The sequence below is a fragment of the Atractosteus spatula genome, chromosome 6, assembly GCF_055471065.1.
Source record: "Atractosteus spatula isolate fAtrSpa1 chromosome 6, fAtrSpa1.hap1, whole genome shotgun sequence".
NCBI lineage: Eukaryota > Metazoa > Chordata > Actinopteri > Semionotiformes > Lepisosteidae > Atractosteus > Atractosteus spatula.
The window spans coordinates 24,851,058-24,873,844 of NC_142711.1; the positions used below are offsets into that span (position 1 = coordinate 24,851,058).

The 22,787-nt window shown below is 40.6% G+C and overlaps 2 protein-coding genes across 4 annotated transcripts in view; both read left to right on the plus strand.

Annotated features, from left to right (window-relative positions):
* The window catches only part of zcchc2 (zinc finger, CCHC domain containing 2), a 61,870-nt gene extending 49,292 nt beyond the window's left edge, over positions 1–12,578 (plus strand). For 2 of the 3 annotated variants that reach the window (XM_088919366.1, XM_088919365.1), the window contains exons 12-14: positions 1,253–1,381; positions 4,059–5,432; positions 10,121–12,578. In XM_088919366.1, coding sequence (XP_088775492.1) covers positions 1,253–1,381; positions 4,059–5,432; positions 10,121–10,167 — 1,550 coding nt within the window. In that variant the 3' untranslated portion in view covers positions 10,168–12,578. Of the gene's footprint in view, positions 1–1,252; positions 1,382–4,058; positions 5,433–6,180; positions 6,389–10,120 lie in introns of those variants that run through there. The other variant, XM_088919367.1, reaches the window with a different exon arrangement.
* A 5,797-nt stretch (positions 12,579–18,375) lies between these two features.
* Positions 18,376–22,787, plus strand: part of phlpp1 (PH domain and leucine rich repeat protein phosphatase 1) — a 109,890-nt gene continuing 105,478 nt past the window's right edge. The window contains exon 1 of the mRNA XM_088919331.1: positions 18,376–20,340. Coding sequence (XP_088775457.1) covers positions 18,585–20,340 — 1,756 coding nt within the window. The 5' untranslated portion in view covers positions 18,376–18,584. The remainder of the gene's footprint in view (positions 20,341–22,787) is intronic.

Consider the following 22,787-nt stretch of genomic DNA (forward strand, 5'->3'; position numbering starts at 1 on the left):
AGCACAGTGAAAATCTATTTTACAAAGAAATGTGACTGCTACACTGTAATCCTTTTGGCTCAGACACCGTTATGGGTATGACAGTTTAATAATGATACAATAACAAATAGTATAATGTGAATATCTGTAGCGCATGGTTTGAAATTGATGGAGTATCAGATTTCTGCTTGTAAATGAAACAAAATAACTGTGCAGTGATTCCTGGTGTCATTTTATTGGGAATTGTTTAGAGTGCAAACCATGTCTCCAGGGTATAGGTGTATTGTGTGTCATGTCCCTGTGCACGTATTGTAGATTTTTAGTTTAACCTGAATTCATAGTTAAGTGCACAAGGTGGAGGAAAGACAAGTCATATGAAAGTCAAAATCACAATTTAACATCAGTGTATTTCCACTGTATAATTGCTTTCTAATGCGGTTTCTATAGCCCACTATCATTGGCATTTTGCAGCCTGTCAATTTCACAAATGGATTTAGTCAGTCAACTAACATTTGAATCAGACTCTAATCAGCATTTACCAGTTAATAGAACCTCCAGAGTTATACAGTTTCCTTTTTTTTTCTTATGAAGAAAACACATCTCTGAAATGTCAGATATAAAGCCATTTCTGACTATCCCCCAGTTGTCTACTTTATGGTTCCTCATGTAAGTTTGTCCTATACTATGTCTATTCAGACCACAACAGTCACAAAGTAATGGCCATAGAAAACTAATAATTTATCTTGTGTTCATGTGTCTGAAAAGGTTAGCCCTATTTAATCTGGAAGATCTAGCCTTTAAATGTCTGAGGAAACCAGATGTTCAATCTCTGAAACTGATATAAAATTTAATATAATATTCTGGCTTTTGATCCTTGGATGACTCATGGTCATGTCAGCTATCCAGCTGCCCAGAAATTAATTTATCTCATTGCATGTCTTGGAATCAGTTGCCAATATTAGCCGATATTTTCCTTCATTTGCCATTACTCCCATTTGCTGACATCCATAATCTGACAGATGGAATTTTAGCTGTCCAAAATGTAAATGTTGGCCTTCCAAAAAAGAAAAAAATGTTTGAAGTCAGCCATTTTTTTTCTTGAATGAATTAAACCCACGAAAAAAACTAGCAGCCAGCTTCTGTGCTCTCTATTGACATATGCCTCATAAATTGTATGAATGTATAAAATGATTTGTTCTATTCAAACAGAAAGCGTTGCTTTAGCTGACTGTTAGATCTGCTCTAAAGTCTGCTTTCTCTCCATGAACGTCAGATCTGAGGCTGGATCCTGGCTCAGGACAGGACACCTGTGGAGAGACGTCCTCTGAGTGCTACAGCTCCCCTTCAAGTCCACGACATGATGGCCGAGAGAGCTTGGAGAGTGAGGACGAGAAGGACAAAGGTGAGAGCGAGGCATTGACCACTTAGTCACCGAATACGTTTCTGTGTAGAATTCACTCCTCGCATGTTCCTATAACGGGGCAGCGCTGTGGTACAGTGGTTAGCATTGCTGCCTTGCACTACTGGGGCAAGTGGGTAAAATTCCAGAGCTGAAATATTATCTGTGTGGAGTGCGTTCGCATGGGTTTCCTTCAGGTGCTCCAGTTTCCACTCACTGTCCGAAAACACACTGGTAGGCTTCTGAGAAGATTGTCCCTGGTGTGAGTGTGTGTGTCTGGTGTATCCTGAAATAGGATCCAGTTCCCCCGCCACCCTGTACTGTATAAAGTGTGTAGAAAATGGATTGATGGATGTTCTTTAAATGACATATTGCATAATAGTAAAATCTTCTTAAAGTGAGTGACGTTATTTGAAATGAGCTTTTAGAACTACCGTGAAATTCAGCAATTGGAAAATATTCAAATATGCAAAATAGTAGAAAATATTAACTCTATTTGCCTTAAGCATTGATTTTCCTTCTTGGATTTTTATTGTACAAAGCAGACGTTCTTTAACAGGCAACGAATTTCACAGTGTATTGTGGTCAGTTATGCAAGTAGAATTTAATTCTCATTGGTACAGTATTGAATACCAGCCCTGCCCCTCACCGAAATTGTGTGTTGTTTCATGAACTAGTATTGTTATCTACAAATCCTTGTCAGTTATCTAGGCAACAGTTTTCTTCTTAAAATGGAAATGTGATCTGCAATATCACCACAGACAGTTCAGGTGTGAAGTAATCCCATTTCAAACCCATTCATCTGCTGCAAATTAGTCGGGCTCTCAAGATCTGTTTACAGACCATTCATTTTTGCTATGTATTAAGCTGTCATTAACACGTGAGCAGTAGTTCCCAATGTTGCTGCTTCAATTTTAGCAATGACATTAAGCAGAATTTCTTGTTTAGCTGTTTCTAGAATTTTTGTAGCTGCACTGTGAACAGCTGACTTTGTGCTCATTAAATATTTTTCCACAGTGACATGAACTTGGTTTATTTTTCCCCAAACGACAAAATCAGACATTCAGCCCCTTAAGAAGCAATATCCATGCCTCTAGCAGAGAAAAACGTTAAATTGGAAGCCTCCACATATTCTACACCCAAGTTTCCACTGCAAGAAAACAGCCAATCATTTTGTTTTGGAGTTCTTCAAATTGAACCCTGGACCGCACAGCTGGGTGCTGTTTTTCCTCAGGCCTGCCCTGCAATTCACAGCCAATTCACAACCACTTATGTCAATCTCAGTCTTATAATCTGTGTCTTCCTGCGATGTCAGTGAGTCCATTGTCATTTTGTACATGCACCACTATCTCTATCAGTTTTAGGTGCTGTTGCATGCTTTGAGTGTCTTGTTAGGATTTGTTGCAAACAAAATTGTGCAACTTGACTCTACTTAACCACATTAAAAAAAGTTTTACATTTTAATTCATCACTGGTCTGTTTTACTTAACTTTCACTCACTGATGTTTATTTTCCTGTTTCAGTGTCATAGATTTTTACAATGACAATTATGAAGCTTCTAAATCAATTTACTGACAGATAATACAGACTGGTAAAGTACACACCTGAATAATTCATTTGATTCAGCACGCTGAGAGCCTAAACTGGAATAATTCAGTTATTACTATTATGGATGGATTTGTTGAACTATATTTCTATAAAAGCAATCTAACTGTAAATGGAATAACGTATTTAAATAAGCATCGTTTAACATACTAAAGAAATGATGAAATGCCATATGACAATAGACAATATTTTACATCCGAAATAGTTTAGTTAGCCCCTTTATCATATACAAATAAATCAAAGTGATGCAATAAATGTAAAAGAAACCCAACAAAATGTTGAACAAGTCACAATATAAGAATGTTGCCTACCACTAAAAACTTTTTATAGCTTCTCAGATTGCCCGCTAACTTGGCAAAGTACAGCAGGACTTCACCATTAATTAAGGTTGATTTTACTCCCTAGTTAATAAACTAGGGAGTAAAATAGACTGTGATAGACACCTTAACTTTCCTGTCAGTCTCTCTCGTGCTTAGCAGTGTTAATTCACGAATCACAATCGGCGGTAGATGGAGCTTAGCTCTATTGGGTGACTACCCATCGATCACAGGCAGTTCCTCCTTTTTTAATTATCTTCATGACAGTTCTTTTACATAGAAAATGTCTTTATGCATAGCATAGTTACAGTTGTATTGTATTGGTTTGTAATACCTGCAACATTGTCATTGTATATAAATTATATTCTTTCCAGCACAATATAAAGGCAACAAATGTCTTAAAGGCCAGTGTATCTGGCAGTGCTAGCCTACTTATACCCACTCTGATTTTGTTGCAAAAACAATATGAAAAAAATATCCTGTTGTCACATTTCTTGCAAGTCAGATGTTTGTCTGTACACAGATGTTCCTAAAAAGAAATGTATGTTTTACTTTTACTACAAAATATTTTGAGGAAGAAAATGAATAACCTTTACTTGTATGTTATAAAAATGTTTTGAGTGTTTTAAACAGCATTGTCAATGATATTGTGTTAGTAACAAGAAGGTGGGAAATGTTTAAGTACAGTGTTTGCAGTGTAACTGGTCTTCTGGACTAACACGGAGCGACTGTTTTTCTCTTCTCTTCTCTTTGGGTAGACACTGACAGTAACTCAGACGATTCCAGCAAAGACAAAGCAGACAGCTTCCTCTCTCCCAAGAGTGCTGTTGGTGCAGCTGTTGCAACAGTGCGCCCGCTGCTTCCAGTGATGCTGAAGGATGGAGTGGCAAGGCCAGAGAGCCCACTTAGTGCATCCAAGTTCACTCAGCTCTCTTTCATGCACCCCATGCAGTATGTGGTCCAGAATGGAGCAACCAAGACAGAGGGTGCAGTTCCTCAACAGATCCTTGATGGCAAGACAGCTGGAGGATTGATAATGCCAGCCCCTATGGACCTGCCTAGCCCTGTGGCTGCGGGAGAATCTGAGAAGCAACTCCTGGAGCCTGCCCCGCTTCCTCCACCTTTTAACCCCTCCCCACTGGCCCTGCCTCCACAGCCTGGCAGCCTAGCTCTGCAGCCCCTCATCCAACGCTTCAAAACGGGTGCCCCGCAAGCTGCCTCCGAGAGCAGCAGTACCTCCCCACACCAGCCTCCTGTGGGTGCCATTAGTATGATATCTCCGGGCCCCTCCTACGTGTCTCCCCACCAGCCGACCTATCCCAATACGGAGCCTGCCCTGGGTTCTGGGCTGCCTCTTGCTGAGCCGCACGCCAAACCCCCTGGGGTACCCCTACCCTCTGGCCTACCTCCCACCTTCAGCTTGTCTGTTCCCAGCTCCATGCTGCCTTCCCCGGTAACAACAGGAACCCCTACTGTAGGTCAGGTGAAGACCATGGTGCCAGCTGCTGTGCCTACGCATACTCCTGGCCCAGCACCCAGCCCCAGCCCTGCTCTAACCCACAGCACAGCTCAGAGCGACAGCACCTCCTACATCAACAGCACCAGCTGTGGCAGCTCCAGTGGGGTCTCTCAGCAGCAGCAGCAGCAGCAGCAGCAGCCGCCTACCCCTCAGCAGCTGAGCTGTGGAGCCTGCGGTTGCCGTGGCAGCTGTGGAAGCAGCCATGTGCACAATTTCTTCTTCCCTCCCCACCTGCCTTGCCAAGTCTTCAGCGTCCCACCTTTTTTCCACGTGACTTCGCTGTGCAACAGCAGCTACCTCAACCAGGCGCACCAGAGCAACGGTGCCACACAGCTGCCTTTTTTCCCGCCTGCCCCCTCACCCTACCCCAGTGGCCCCCTCATGCACACCCACTCGGACCACGTGCTGGGTACCCAGGCAGGCTATGGCCTACAGCAGATGGCTGCCTTTAGCCGTTTCTATTCACCCGTCTACCCCTCAGTCAGCATGGTACCTGGCACGAACAATGGAGTGGGCATGAAAAAGAATGGCAACATCTCGTGCTACAACTGTGGGGTCAGCGGACACTACGCACAGGACTGCAAACAGCCTTCCATTGACGCGTCGCAGCAAGGTAATCATTCCTTACCCCAGGGAAGGGAATGCCAAGGGACAGTTGTGCCACACTCTCACCCCCCAGCATCGCATTGCTTTCCACAATTCTCTGTGCAAAAAACAAACAACACTGTCCTCCATAGAAAAAGAAAAGTTTTTTCCGTATCTAGACATTACCACTCCCCCTTCAGTTGCAGGACTTTTTAGCACTATATTACAGTGGCTTTTCAGGGCTGCACATGGAAAACTCCTGTCTTTTATGGGGAGAAAACAACCACTGGCCATTTTGCTTTTCTAAAAATGTGTTTTGGATATTTTCTTAGTGTTGGCCCGCTCTAGGAATCAACGGTACTTCAGATTAGTTTCAATGATTTAAGGAGAGTTAAATGAAATTATTTGCTAGCTTTAGAAGAGAACCATTTTGTGAAAGTCCTATGAGTAATGTAAGCTGAATTATGAGACAAAGTGTTACGTTTTGAAATAAGGAGATTAGTTTGTGTTTAGCAGGGTAAGAGCAACACACCATTTGTTTGAATTTGTTTCTTAGTGTTTTCTGTTTAGAGGTGGACAGCGCAGCGGATCTGTGGTTAGCATTGCTGCCTCGGAGCACCGGGGCCCCCTGGGTGGAGTTTGTGTGTTCTCCTGTGTTTGTGTGGCTTCCCTTTAGGTACTCCAGTTTCCTCCCACAGTCCAAAGACATTCTGCTAGATTAATTGGCATTTGTAAAAGTGTCTCTGGTGTGATGGTGTGTGTGTTTGTATCTACAGTATATGTGGCCTGTGAGGAAGTGACGTCCCGTCCAAGGTGTATCTTGCCTTGCGCCCGTTACTTGCCGGGTTAGGCTTCGCCTCTACAAGTGAGCCTGTACTGGATAAAGCAGTTAGAAAATGGATGGATATTGAGGTCACAAATTATGATTATTAACACAATACAAATCATGTTTTTTAGTATGATGGGATTGTAGCACAATGCCAACTTTGGTTTACTTATATAGAACCTTTCATGAGAGAGTAAGAAATCATTTAAATTTATAATGTTTCTGATCTCATTTTTTAGAGTAGCAATTTGCAATAAGCTGGTCACTAAGCACTAGTCTTTTTGTTGACCTCACATATCTGTGAACAGTTTGGACAGATGTATACTGCACTGTTGGCCACCATCAACCACACGTGCTGATCTGGTAGTTGCTTTAGAAATTGAATGAGAAGAACATCGCTGAGGTCTGTTTGCATGCATTTGTTTGGGCTGGAGATGGAAACATAAGGTGTTGTTATGTACATAGGGGTACCTGGTTTGAATACACCATGTACTCATACTATGTGGAACTTTTGATTTTTATTGGCTGTAATCTGACTACCAATAATGGAATAACATCTCAGGCAAAACATACAGGATACACCTTTATCGGTTTGTTTTTGTTTTATTAAAAAGCTGTATTTTTCATTAAAATTATGAACTAAGTTTTATAAAGCTACTTTGATAGCTTTTAGTAGCATAGCAGGAATAGAAGTTGATCCATGTGTTTCAGTGCCTACAGATATTTGACTGTGGCTCTGTAGTTGACTTGTGCATTTATTTCTGAAAAGCAATAGGAAGTCAGTAGTATTAATATACTTGCTGTGTGCAATTATAACAAAATAGTTTAAAACCAGTGCATCACAATATCATGTAAAACAGTTTATAGGAAAAAAAGCATTTTGAAATTTATATATACTTGAAATCACTACTTACAAAAAGGGTACAGCTGAAGGTCATACCAAATACAACAAATCTGGTTTTGTATACTTGTATTTTATACATTGTAAAAATGCAGCTGTACTATATGGTACTGCTCTGTAGTAGTCATCCAGACAAAACTGGGCTTTAAAAAACTGCTTTATGCAGTAAACAAATCTGTAAACCAAAGTTTCCATAGCAATTCCCTTTTATAACTTTTAGGATCTTCTTAAGGACATTGATGACATTATACTGCTCTCACTTCTCTTGTTATTACTCTCAGAATTTGTGTTATTGTTGTATTACTTTTTACTTGAGGTGGCCTTCCTTGTAGCTAAGCCAGTAAAAGCCTTTCCCTGAGCACAGGTGGAGCTGTTTGGTCCCAGCTTTGTGAATGCGAGCCTAGATGGACGTAACTAGCCGACTGGGATTCCCCAAGTGGTGGTGCACAATTGGTTTAGCACCGCTCAAGTAGGGAAGGGGCTTTAGTAGGCCTGGGTGACTCAGGGACTCCTGCGACCTCCTGCTCTTTTGCTGTCGAGTGTAGAGTCATTTAGCTAATGCTGAACCATCGCTGTGGAGATGTGTTGCCTTAAATTTAAAAAGATAAATGAGTGGGAGGCTCAGAAGTGTCCTGTCTATACTTCCGTGTTCAGTTATGCCTTTGCGGTTTATAACTGTGAACCAAGATGTAAAAAACACACAATTTGCAACTCCAAAACTGGGTGTGTAGAACAAAAAAATGTGATTCTGAATTTAAAAAGAAAGAGTTGAAGGTTTTGCTTCTTGCAAATCAGTATTGCTATGGTGTATTGCTCTGCTTCTTATCCCCAACAAGAATATCAAATAGAATAGCAACACCAGAAACAAAACCCTTAACCATTTCGCCGTGTTAGGCAAAACCTAGAGAAAAATGTTGAATTTTTCCACTAAAAACTTCACTCAAGTATCAAGTTCTGACTGTATACCCTCATGTCTTAAAAAGTTTTAGGGTTGTTCAGAAATGTTTTTCAACCCACATCCTTGCTTTGTTGCTGTTATGTAGTTAATCTGCATTATTGAAAGCTACAAACACTTTAGTTCTTGTCTAATTCCATGTTTGGACCACCATCTGAAGATACTGTAAATGATGCTCTTCTTTTCTTTCTAATGTAATTGAATGGACTTGTCAGAGATGGAGACATGCACAGCCATTAATCATTAGATGTGCAAGAAGGAGCACGATATTCAGAAATGGTTGCTGCATAAGGAGAAGCAGCCCCTCAGATCACAGTATTGTGATGGGTGAAGACAATTGATCTAACAACCTCTCATTACCTGCTTACTAATTTTCTCACCACTGAGACCTGGAGAGGAAGCATGTGGCATCTCCTTCACCAAAAGATGTTCTGTACCACATATTAGGCTAGGAATTTTATTGTCAGCAACCTCTTAGTCTCTAAGTTAACGGTTAATTGATTACTTGGCACACAAATCTACAGTCGCTGATCAACATTGCTGCTTATTTGCTAGTCCAGCTGTTTAAAACAAACAACACAAAATGTCCGATGTTGGCAAACGCTACACTGTTTCAGGGTGATTCCTTGAAATCTCCCTCTCAGTGGTGAATGCAACTGCCAGAAGAGTTCTGTTTGTCAGGGATTTTCTAATTTGTTGGAGAAATGAGCTCGGTGAGCTGAGGTGAAGTGTGATAACACTGAGTAGGTGAGAAACCGCCATCAGTGTTTTTTTTATGTGGGACTTTAAAACTGCTAGAACACCCCTCATCATAACAAACTTCCATCTAATAACTAACCCCAACTTGACACTTTTGTTTTATCGTAAGCACTTCAAACCAAATATTAAAATAGATGAGGTGAGATGTTAAAATGCATAAATATAACCAGAAACAAAAACTGTGAGCAGTATAATTTTATCGGTTTACTCTTGGCGTACATTACAAACTGTTTATGTGTTCAGCTTGTTTTATTAAGTTTTTAATAGTTCGGTTTGTAATCGCAGTTCTTGACATGAAGATCATTCTTTATAAAAGAAATATTGCAATGCTTTTCTTTTGAGGCTTCCTTTTAAGTCAGTTTAACCCAGGGCAGCAGTTAATTGTTTTGGTATATACATTTAAAAATAACATTTAGGAAATTAATTTTTCATGTGTTTCATTCAAATTTGAAACAGCCATTTTTTTGGTGAAACTCTGCAAACCTGAAAACCAGCTGTGTTAGAGAATTAAGTAATTATGTAACAAATTCACATCACATATGTTGTACAAATTGGATCCACTTAGGTACAGCACATGTAAAGTTGCCCCAGTGCAAGACTGATCAAAAGCTTTTTTACATTATGACATCACAGACCTTCACAGGAGCAGGTTAATCTTGGAGGAAATACTTTATCTTGGGAAAGTGATTATTTTATGGAATTAAAAACTAATTCAGGCTACAGCCCTACATAATTCATGATAGCCCACACCAACACCAAGCTGCAAAATGTACTGAACGTTATAGAATGTAATGATTTATAGAATTAAGGCATTCTATATTCTTGCTGTTTTTGCTAAATTTATTTCTAAAACTGAACCTGTAAGAAAGGTTCACACCTGCGATTTATCGGAGCATTAAATTGGGTTTGTTCAATGGCATACCTTTATTTTTTACAGTAAAATAAGTCGCTTGAAAATAGTTGAGATGGGTAAAATAAGACGTACCACTTTTAACAATAGACTGCATGGATAAATGTACATGTTGATATGGACTATAAATACAGATTGCTATGAACAATTTAATGTTATTTATCTTTCGATGTAAATTAACTGAATGTAACTAATGTAAGTCAGATTTCTTTATCTTTAATGTCGCCAAGTCTTGGCCTAATGTTTCTCAATTTAATATTTTCACTAGCAACAGAGTTGGAGTAGGGTCTTAAAGTTATTTGTTAAAAAAAATAATTTCTTGTCCGTGCAGTTTCACAATGACTATCTTTTTTTTTTTTTTACAGGTGGCTTTCGGCTGAAGTACTCTGAAGCACTAGATAATAATGACTGAAGCATCAGAAGGCCATTAAGGTGTTTTCTTGTTTTGCTTAAATAAAGTTTCCTGTGAGCCCGTTGTTTTCCTTTTAATACCTATTGAGGGTCTGGGGAACCTGAGAACTTGTGCCTGACACTTACCTTCTAAAGGTGAGGGAAAACTTGTTTCCACAGAGACTTCAGCGTGGCCTCTGGTTTTTGCACTGAAGACTGGCAAGAGACACCGGCTTATGTTTACTAATTTTTTTCTTAAACTGCAACACCGAGTCTCTTAAAGGACTGTAGGGAAGCTAATCTGTTATAAAGAAATCTTGGGGGAATTATAAAATTCTCTTTTTTTTTCCACAGTAGGTCTATGCTTCCTTTCCTTTATCTTCTTTCTGTAAGAATTTGCAGTCTATGTATGTAAACCTTCATAGGTTCATCACCACAGCATTTTGTAGATAATTTTCTTTTTAGTAGCAATATGGTCATAAAAATAAAAAAAACATTAGGATATCTGAGTGCCTCTATACCTTGTTGAAGAAAATGTTGAGTAAAAATGGGGGGATGACTTTAAGGGTAAAAAATGCAAATGAATTTTGTAACGAAAGGAAAAAACATTTTAACGACTTTGTTAGAGCAGCTAATTAACAAAAAATTTTATATTTATTTGAAATCTTAAATTAAGGAGAAAGTGTGAATGGTGTAAGGAATATTGTTTGTATAAAAAACATTCAAGACGCCACAGTCATTTCTTAAGATTTTTTTTGTTTTAGTGTCATAGATAAATGATTTCATGTATAAATATATAAAGCTTTGATTTTTTTCTGCAGCAGTGTATTGAATGTACAAGGTATTATTTTTTAATTTCTTAAGTTAACTGAAATTGGTAGTATCTTGCTATGAGAAGTCATTTCAAAAGCATTTGCCACTAAATAGAATGTGAAACATGTACTAAGAAGTTATTAATCATGTCTACGTCATGTCATTATGTTTGATGCTGCTGTGGTTTTTATTGGCCAATATGCACTATTGCTTCCAGGAGTTCTTTAGTTCCCTAAGTGCACTGAGGCAGTCCTAAGGTGAACAGATTGGGAGATTATTACTGCATAACATTGTGTTCTGCTGCTGTCCATCCAGTATTCTGTTGTTAATGATGTGCTGCAGATTCTTTATACCTGGTGGTGCAATTGTGGACAATCGCTTGGTTATTTTACCACCTCGTGAAACAATAAGAATAAGAACTGTGGCTGAATAAATTGTCCCTGTAATAATTGTCATCTATAAGGGTTTGAACAGGCCTCCAGTAGCTATCCTAAAGCAAAACATTCTAAAAATTGAAGATGTTTTAGTCTCGTGCAGCGCAAGATCTGATTATATGTACAGATATATGCATATACACATATACTTTGAAAGACTGGGTGTTTACTCTGAAACCATACAGTCGGTGCACTAAATGAGTGAGTGATTTGTGAACACAAACCCGCTTATATATTGCTACAATGGAAATTCCCATTTTGAGCAAACTCAGTTTTTAAGGACTGTGTAGAATTACATCAAAGCCTACATAAGGTGTTGAATTGTCCATACTTATTACCTGATATGGAGTGAATTTTCACAGACCAAATGTGTCACATTACACCTCAGGTGGAACAAACTGTTATGGCATGTATGTCATTCCATCCAAGACATACATGCCATCATGTGGATGAGATCAGCAGTCTTAATCTGAAAGTTAAAAGCAAATTCCTGGTGCGAATTTGTATTCGGAATCCTCAAAACCCAGGTTTAACACTCTCTTAGTGATCATTGGAGTCCATGTCCTGGAATTGTCTAGGCCATGGCAGTGTTGCAATGCTCAGTCCCGTGACCGTGGGCTTACTTAAGCCTTAAGTATTTATGTGTGTATGTGTGTATCTGAAAAACATTATCTCTTAGGTTCTTGATTAGTTGCTTAGGGATTAAAAATGCTGAGTGGTTTGACTTGATTTACAAAAGCTTTCTTCTTTTCTGGATTACTATAGGAACCCTTCCAGGTTGTAATGGTGACAAAAGTAGAGAGATTACTGTATTGAAATTAAAATGTGAGGGGGAAAATGAATTTATTTTGATGAACCTCAAAAAAGAAGCAAGATATTTGGACCATAATGTGCAGTTACTTTAGTAAGTTTAGTGGGTGGAGAACCATGCAATCCTTTAGGACTGTTGTATATATAAACCTGCCAGTTGTTATTTGCTGAACTTATTTTAAGATTTAAGATACTGTACTGTATATAAGGAGGTATATTGTTACCTTCAGTTGTATGTTTACTGTATTCTTTGATATCTAAATGTTATTATGTACTGGAAAGGTCAATTATATTTCTAGAACAAATTTGGATTTTATGCAATTTTTTTGATTTTTTTTTCTGGAATTAACAGCAATAAAATAAAAAAGCCAATTGCCTTATGCTTTTTTATTTCCAATATAACATTTCAAAGTAAAATGACAATTGGAACAATTAAAGATGTGACCATTTTTGAAACAGTGATTACAGTCTGAAGTCCAGGTTCGTTGGTGTTTTAAAGCTTCCCCCATGTGTGTCCTGAGATGGTGTAGTCTTGTATTTCTGGTTCACTGTAACTGATTAAGGATGAGGATTGATAAAACTGATTTTTTTTATGCTGTTGTTTATAATAGGATTATTCAAGGGCTTTTCTGAGCTAATTTGTTTTCAGCAATTTAGTTTAACACTAAAACCAAAATGTATTTTCTAGGACAGCCTTATAATACCAATTTGAATACAAATTCCAGCTGCACTGAACATTATGCAACATTAGTTAAAATGTTATCAATTCAATTATATTTTTTATACTGTATATGATTAAATTATTAATTACCTGTATACCTATTGAATGACCTGATAAAGACACATCTGTTTTTATTCAACAACTTATCCATGTACTCGGTTATCTACATACCATTGTGCCACACGCTCTGCGTAAGGTGGAAATAAGGTAAAGTGAACTACCCTGCAGGGCAAGAGAGAGCTGTGATAGCAGACTAGGGACATAGGCAGAGCATGCTTCAGGCAAGCAGTTCAGATCAGTGGTCAAAAGCAAATGTGGTTCAAAGCCGGAAAAATACAGTCAGTGCACAAGGGCAAATCTAAAATCATAGTCAATGCAAGGTTCATAGCATGGGAAACAAGCTTCGAAAGTTTAAAGTAGCCAACCCAGACATGTGGTCAGGGCAAAGCAGGGGTCAAGTATCCAGGGAGAAGTAAGCAAGAACACAAGAACAAAGCTGAGGTGTCAAGCTGGGATCAGCACTAAATTCCATACCAAAGCATCGAGCAGTGTCCAAGCAGAACATTAATATTCTGAACCACCAGAGGGAGGCATGGTTGCACAGTGCCTGCGGGTGAATCAACTTTCCTGTCAGAATGCAGAATGTCAACACATTGTTAATGTAATATTTTTTAAAGGGTACTCAAATGAAGGTGTTACATTGAAAGATTAGGCTGCCGCTCGCCAATCAAATGTAATCATGTTTCTTTTGACATAGGATACTTATTTTAAAGGGCAGCGCGGTGGCACTGTTGTTAGCATTCCTGCCTTGCAGCACTGGGTCCCTGCATTCAGTTCCCAGGGTGCTACCGCTATGGATTTAGAGTATTCTCCTATGTTGGGTTTCCTCCCACAGTCCAAAGAAACATTGGTAGGTTAATTGGCTTCTGTAAAATTGGTGCTGGTGTGAGTGTGTACATGTCTGTGTCCACGTGTGCCCTGTATGGACTGGGGTCCCATTTAGGATATATCCTGTCTTGCACCAACGAGTAGTTATTAAGTGATCAAGTAAGTGAACAAGATGTGATGATGATGATCATGACATATGTTGGAGAATGAGAGACAGTTGAAGCACAGAGAGAGAGAAAAAAGGCCAAGGTTATCCATGATATATTCTTTCCAAGTTTATTAGAAGGCAAAATTATAGTGTAATATGCTACTAAATCAGTGAATAGAAAAGGGTTACAATAAAATTCAAGATCATCAGTCTTCAGGTCTTTGGCATTACTAGTATTTCCAGTAGTTTTACACTTCACACAGTGTTTCTTTCATATAGCCAGTTTCCAACAGTTATATGAAAAGCAAAAAGAAATTAACTATTCCAATCATTTCCAAGTATTTTTTACAAATCGGCTGTATGTTGGCAGCGTAACATACTGTATGTCACATAAATATTGAATCAAACTGCTTTCATTTAACCAACATTTAAAAAGCATAACAATCTAATGGTAAACAAAATGGGGACACCAGGACATTACTTTTCAGTAATGTCTAAATAAGAATGGCATTAAATCTTAAGATATTTGTAAGTCAACAGTGTTAAAACACATAATATTTTATGGCACTAATGTATATAATAGTTAAATGTAGGAAAACTTTTTTTTATACAGCAGCCATATCACCCTGCAACTCACAACTGGCAACCCACTGAAGCTAAGCAGGTGTGAGCCTGGTCAGTACCTGGATGGAGACCTCCTGGGAAAATCTAAGGTTACTGCTGGAAGAGGTGTTAGTGGGGCCAGCAGGGGGTGCTCACCCTGCGGTCCACGTGGGTCCTAATGCCCCAGTATAGTGACGGGGACACTATACTGTAAACAGGCGCCGTCCTTCGGATGAGACGTAAAACCGAGGTCCTGACTCTCTGTGGTCATTAAAAATCCCAGGGTGTTTCTCGTAAAGAGTAGGCGTGTAACCCCAGCGTCCTGGCCAAATTTCCCATTGGCCCTTACCAATCATGGCCTCCTAATAATCCCCATCTATGAATTGGCTTCATTACTCTGCTCTCCTCCCCACTGATAGCTGATGTGTGGTGAGCATTCTGGCGCACTATGGCTGCCGTCGCATCATCGAGGTGGATGCTGCACATTGGTGGTGGCTTTACCTGTAAAGCGCTTTGAGTGGAGTGTCAAGAAAAGCGCTATATAAGTGTAAGCTATTATTATTATTAATTATGGGTTGTACACTGTGGTAACCAACATTCACCTGGCTGCAGGGACCACAAGCTAAATCAGCAAAAAAAAACTTAAGCAACATTGCTTCAGCATTGGGGTGGCCTGGTGGAGCAGTGCTTAATATTGCTGCCTTGCCAGGCCCTGGGTTCTATCTCTGAGAACCTGGGGTGCTATCTGTGTAGTTTGTATGTTCTCCATGTGTTTGCATGGGTTTTCTCTGGGTGCTCTGGTTTCCACTCACAGTCCAAAGACATACTGCTAGAATAAATGGCTTCTGGGAAAACTGTCCCTAGGTTTGGGAGTGTGTGTTTGGGTCTCTTACCTCAGTTATGTAGCATACTGTCAAAGACCTATTTATTGGTAGGTCCCGACAAATCACTATTTGGTCTGTGTGTAATCTGACAAGAATATTAGTTAAATTAAAATCATACAGATATAATGTAGCCCCCCAGATTCAGAGGGTTTTCAGGACTAAAGGGCTCAAGGACACAAACCTTGAATTAAAACTGGTACAAAGGGCACCAATTTATGGGAAAAATAGGTTCACCAACTTAAGAGAAGAAACAACTGTACCATACCCAGCCCTACACCAACAGATCTTCCCATAAGCAGGTGGCCTGTCCAAATTTACTTCCTCTGCTGAGAGTGGGGACTCTGTAGGAGAGAGAGCTTCCTGAGAGCTACAGCAGCTCAGCAGCTATACCCTGGTGCTCTACCATGGCTCTGGTACCCATAAGGGGGAGGTGTCTGCGTATCAGCGTGATACTAGGTCCTCTGCTTTGAATGGTAGAACAGAAGCCATTGTACTTTTGCTGTAGTGTCTTGAGGCTTTTCAGCCACATTTAATTTGGAAGTGTGGGCATGCAGTGCTTAATAAAGTGCTTGAATTCCTTAAGTCAAAAGAACCCACCAACCTACTGAATTGTGTAGACTGGGGTACAGCCTAGGCAGTCATCAGCTGACTTCATTTTTTCAATTGCAATAAAAAATGCGCATAATGCATTATAGTGATGCACATACACAGATCCAGTAAGTAGGTAACATCTGTTTAAGTATCACTTTACTGTATAGGCTCCCTTTGGAATCCAGTAATGAATTCTCCTTCTCACATATGAGGCTATGAAGGATATTACTAGTTTACATTAGTCGCATGTCTTTTATAGTCTGCAGTGTGTTGTCTATGATCTTCTAACTTACCCCCTTTTTAAATTAATCTGTGATGATGGTGCATTCTGCTTTTATATATCAAGACTGGAATTCTCTTCCAAAAGTGCTTAAGGGCCTTTTGTTATCTGAAAGTCTATATTTGTGCTCTTTTAGAATCATACTGATACAGTATATGTTTTAAGTGTTGAATTTTCATTAACTATTTTGTATTTATTTTTTAATGGTAAAGGTTGTGTTTATACTTTATATGAGATAAGACATATAAAATTAAGTATTTAAAAAATATTTTAGAATGAAGAATTAACGTTCTGAAACTTTCGGAAAAACAATGTTTCCTTTCTCATCTTAACCACTAGATGCCACTAATGTCAAAAGTACTCCTAACGCATATCTTGAAGTATCACTCGGAATCCGAGATGTATTTATGCTTTGCTCCTAATGTTGCCTAATGTTTAACGAAGAAATGATTAATTTCAACAAGAAAGTGTATTTTGATATTTGATCTGTTGAGGTATAATTGATTATTATCCTCCTGTAAAGAACTCGCAGAAGGGATTAAAAAAAAGATCAAGGATGCTTGGATATATAGTGAACTACTAAAACTTTAAGTAGTATTAAAACTATACAGTTTACAGAATGGTTTTGTTTGATTAGGTCGGTCAAACGGACTGCTTTGAGCTGGATCATATAAAATATGATTTATTGGTGCCACAAGTATAAGGCCAGACGATAAGATGCCACACAAGGTCATGTGGATGTCTGGAAGGATGCTCACCTCACGAGTATCATTCAAGAAATGGCAGGAGTAGACTGGGACCGACGAACTACTGGAAACCAAAGAAGCAGGATTCTTTTTTGTCTGTAGCTACTCTTATGCAAGTATCTCAATTGTAACCAAATATAAAATGCATGTGCTTCAAAAGAAAGACTTTCATTCATAACACATAAACATTGAAAGATCTAAGTAATATTTTTATATCTTTGAGGTTTTTCATTACATGTTGGTAACATACTAGTATATTAATACAAAATGTACTCTTAACATCAAGGGCTTTGCAGTTGTCTTTGTCAAAGGGTACAGGAAGGTCACAGAGCACGATCTGTAATGTTTACGCCTATCAATCCTCAACATAGTTATTTAAAAGCTACTTTTTAACTTTGACCGCTAAAATAGCTTAACTGTTCTATGACATTTGCTCCTGTATGGGTGTCTTAAAATATCTTTTGTACTTGCTTTAATATTCCAGTTTTCCAGGGTTGTCTCCAGGTTGTTTTCCAGGTTATCTGGTTTTGAGAGAGCAAGTTGTGTACCGATATTCATGCTTTTACATATTTACTCTTTCTGCAACTGAAAACATTAAAATGGCTCGTCTTAACGCAAAAGACAAATGATGAGCAAATGTTGCGTTATATTATGTAACAGAACAGTCCACTAGCATTCACACGTCTGTAAAATTGTCTTCGTTGTTGTTTTTAGTGTATGAGTTTTGGGTCCTAACAATTTTTTACCAAAGCGGTTTCAAGCGTTCAAGTTTTTTTTAACAACGCTGAATGCTTAGCTTATTTTAACAATTAGAACAAGAAGATCTCAAGATGAAAACAACACGATCACACACCTGAAAAACTCTTCACAACCGAAACATTACGGATTTCTTTCTTTTCACTTTTGCGGGATTAAAGTCTTCTTGTTCTTTACCACCCGCACACCTCCACACTACAGCCTCTTTATTTCAACAACCGGGTGGATATGCGCAGATATTGAAAAGCGGGTGTAAAAAACACAGCACGTTCATTGTTTCGAAATAAAAAAAAGTTTCTGACGACTTTTAGAATATGTAGTTTTCTTCTTGAAACGTTCCACCTTTCCTGAGGGGGGCAGTGTCGGAAAACGAAAGATGTTTCCACAAAGCTCTTTTCGAAACGGCCTCCCACATTTTAGACCCTCCTCTTTAAGATGTCACCTTATGAATATAAACAGAGTTCCGCTGACGTAGGAAGTCTGTCGACATTCATTTAATATTCCCGCATATAATTTTATAATTAATGAGGGACTGACGCGCCCCCCTTTGCTTTTTACTTACGCTTGAGTTTCTCCTGCCACAGTCTCCATGATGGCGGTTTCGGCAGCTGCCGAGCGGCTCTGAGAAAAGCAAGAAACGAACCAACTGGATTTACAATGGCGTAAGACCCGGAGTGAGTGGCCAGCCTGCGCAGTTTTGCTTGTGTATTATTTTTTTAATTAACACATTAAGTGTATTTTCTTCATTATTTCCACTCGCGTAAAATGGAAAGTGCGCGGGCTGTGGTGTTGGACGGCAGGTTGGCACTGGATAGCTCTTCCACAGCGGTCGGGACAGCTGCTTCGGACTCTGAAACTGGCAAAATAAGCCATCCTGGTAAATTGAAGAAAGGATCCAGCTTCACCACCGCTGGTAGTGGGGCTGGAGCGGCGGTGGATGATGGCGGAGGCGGCGGGTCGAAAGCGGAGAGTGGGGGTCTTCGAGGGACATCTGCCCCTCTCCTTCACGTAGCAACCAGCAATGGAAATCATCAGGTTCAAGTGGCCACTGGTACAACTAGTACAAATCCTTCTCTTCCTGCAACCACGAGTGCTTCAGGTTTGGCCAGTAACACTAACTCACTGCTGCTTAGGAGGAGACGACTGAAGAGAAATCTCTCGGCTGCAGCTGCAGCCTCTGCCTCTGCCTCCTCCGGGAGCCACATGAGCTCCGCTTCGTCCTCCGCCCTGAGCACACGGAGCCTGGATCGAAAGATGCTACTGAGGCACCGTCAGGTCATGCAACTGCAGCCGGCAGACCGGGAATGGGTGAGAGCGGACCTCCAGCGGGGTTGCTTACACGTCCACGACAAACTTGTGCCCTCGTACCTCAGGCCAGTTTTGTGCACACTGGAAACCAGCGCCGGGGAGATAGCGCGGCGGCTGAACCAACTCGACAGCAAAGGAGGAGCCGTGGTGAAACTGGTCGGCAAAGGGAGCCCCACGACAGACTTAAACGGCACCTGCAACGGCAGACCGGTGGGCAGCGGTGCCCAGCAGAGGCTGCGCTCCCCCAGTGCCAGCCCGGAGGTCGTGGAAGTGGCGGACGGTCCTGGCCAACTTGGTCATTTCAACTCCGCGAAACATGCGGAGTGCAGGGAAGGCCTGGCATCCCCGGGAGAAAGGCTGAGGTTGCCGCTGGCGGAGAGCAGAAAGAGCCACAAGCGGCAGCAACTGGAGACTGATTCTTCCAGAGTAAACCCGCAGTCGGAGCGGAAGAATTTAACCAGCCCTTCTTCGGATACCAATTCAAACGCCGACGTCGACTTGATGTCACCTGCCGCCGATGCCGCACTTGGACGCGGTGCGGAGGAAAGTTGCGGACCAAACTCTCCTTCGGATGTGGACAGCAGCACCTGCGAGGAGCTCAGCGCTGCGGCCCAGCTCGCCGACCACCGGGACTCGTTCAGCGATGGCATCATCCTGGGTACGGATACCTCCACCAGCCTCAGCCCGAGCTTGGACAGCGCACCGGAGGGGCTCGACGGTTTCGGGAGTTCCTCCGACGAGCTGGATCTGGAGAGTCAGCTGCCCAGCTCCATTGCCCAGGAGTTGCAGCAGGTTGCCCGAGAAAGCGGTAGCGCCATCTCGAACAACAACACAGTCAGCAACAGGCTGTGCGGCTGCGAGCTTCCTAACGGAGCGGTGGCTGACCGGGGACCAGGCGTCAGACACGACTCGCTCAGCTCGGCCAAACTTCCCTGTAGCGGCGGCCAGTGTCAGCCCAGGCCCAGCCTGACAGGCAAGGGCGCCGCCAGGCACACCTCCACCTGGACAGCGGAGTCGGGGTCTGACCGCTGCTCCTCTGCCCCGACATTGTACGTCCAGCTGCACGGCGAAGCAGCGAGGCGGCTGGAGCCCGAAGAAAAGCCCCTTCAGATACAGAATGACTACCTCTTTAAACTGGGATTTAAAGACCCGTGGAGGGTGCAGGAAGAAGGGATGGACGCCGAAATAGGCTGTATGATACGTTTCTACGCAGGTAAATGGATGATTTGGAAACATTTTTACGTCGCATAGCCAGTTGTGTTTTTAGTTAAATGGGTCGCATTTTTTGGCTGTTACGAACAGCTGGAATTGTGCGCGGCAGCTACAGTTGTATCCCAGCCAGAAAGAAGAGGGTGTTTTTAGGTTTGGCGAGGTTTGTGTTCGACCTGGGCCGAGCACTGCCATTCCCGAGCTGCCGCCAGTGTAAGCCTAGACGCCTGCAGTACCACTGTCATTAATAAAAGATTAACTTTTGCCTGGGCAGCCGGTGGGTTGTCTTGGTGGCCGATCGGCTTTTTATCGCCGTGGCATCTGGAGGCAGCAGGTGCAGGTCGCTGGCTCCTGGAAGAGACCGTGTAGACGTGAGGGGATGTGTAGTTTCATTGTCCGGAATTTGTATTGAGTAACTCCACTCACGCAATCTAGGATAAGTCAATTTGCATTTGATTTCAGTACATTCCAGCAGAATGTGTTTTAAGACTTATTAATTGGTGCGAGTGTAGGTTAATTAAATATCAGTCTCCTAAAATCCTGCTTAAACAGATTTAAATATATTAAAAAAACGAGACACCTGACAAACCACAGAAAGTTTATACTTGGTTGCAAGGAATTAGTGATGTTGCACTCCGGAAGTCGAGCAGTGTGATTCATAATGTCACTGGAGCTCTGTGTACTTTCTCACTAATCCAGTCTTTTTAAAAGAGTTTTAAAGTTCATTCACGAGAGGAATAGTTTATTGTATGGATGAGTACACAGAAATTGTGTCCTGTTTAAATCTGTGTAGCCAGATTTTTTTTTAATGGATAATAAGATCATCTATTTTTAATAGTGTATAGAATAACTGTAGAAGGTAATCCCATTTTAGATCTTTGCAGGACTCTTTGGGTGTGTGGAGGTTTTTCAGAAACCATGTTTTAACTATGTACATATTCTGAAATGTGCAGTGGTTTCTTTAGATTCTACCCATTATTGCTTATTGCCTCCCGATGTCAAAGTCCCATGTTTGCTTTGTGGTTTTAATTTAATCCACTAGTAAAAGGTGAGGGATAAGAAAGTAGGAGAATAAGTCCCTTTAGGCCTACATGTCATGTGAAACTAGATTCGCTTTGCTTGTGGCCATTAGCTATGATTGGTCTTATAGTGTTCATTAGAAAAGAATATATGTAAAAAAAAACAGTCATATAATATAGTCATTTCTTACTGTTCTCATTTAAGACTGCAGCAGTTTCTACAGGCATGAAATCTGTGAAAGTCAAAACTCATTTATTAATCACTGTAATGAAGTTATGCTCAATTCATTTTCTGTTGTCTCCGTTTAAGTAATTTTCTGTCTTTGGTCCAGTCAAGAGGTTGTAAAGCCTAAGTAATGTGATTCACTATTCATATTGCTGTTTTTAAATCTGTAAATTAAACCCATTTTGAGTTTTTTAACATGTTAAATCCGATTCAATAGTCACAGGAGCAGATATCCTGCGTCTTTTTTACCCAAGCAAACCAAAATACAGTATTAATATAACAGGCGTGTGTAGTAGATATTAATTTGTGGATCAATATAGTTAACAGGCTGCTCATTTTAAGACAGGACATGTTACTCTTGTTATTTCTAAGGGCCAGTTATTGTAAAAAGGGCTGATGCCACACTTATAAGCACCAGTTTAGAGAGCTAGTGCTTAGCAGACAGTGTTTATCTGCAAACCTCTTGTCAAGTCTGACATCCATTTGAAATGACTGTTCTTGGAAGCCTTGTGCTACACATGCCTAGGATTCCTAGAGAAGCAGATAGCCATTAGCAGCAAAATTGTAGTTATTGAAGAGAGAACAGTGACTTTTATTTGGTGCTGACACCTTAATAGATGACATTTACCATCAAAGGTAGACAACACAATAACATTATTGTACAAAAACATAGTTTAGTAAGAATTTGCTTTATTGTTTGAATTACCGATTTCTTTTTGACAAGATTTTTTAGCTACAATTTTTTAGTAGATTGTAATTTTTGCTTCATTCCTGTCCGATTGCCATTATTATTTTATCTGTCAACTGCTTTTTTCTGTTTTACATACTCCAGATTAGGGATCAGGAGTTGTTGAGGAACGTGACCCCCTGCTTCAGGGTAGTGGTGGGGTAATGGGGGACAAAGGATTTTTTCCTCGGACTCACTTTTGAGCTCCTTACCATTTGACATAAGTGTGAGGCACATAGAGTTATTGGAGAGTAAGCATCGATTGGTGGAACAATCCCACTCTCTCGCTGACAATACAGCAAGCTGACAATTGCCCAGCAGCTCCCAGAGTTCGCAGATGTGTGGTAGAGAAACTATGTAGGTTGCGTTTACTATCTTAGGGAAAAGGCTTTAAAGTAGTTTTGACAAAAATGTGTTCTTTAAGCAGGGGTCATCAGCCTCGACACTACCATTCCATTCCAAATTTTGCTCCACCCAGG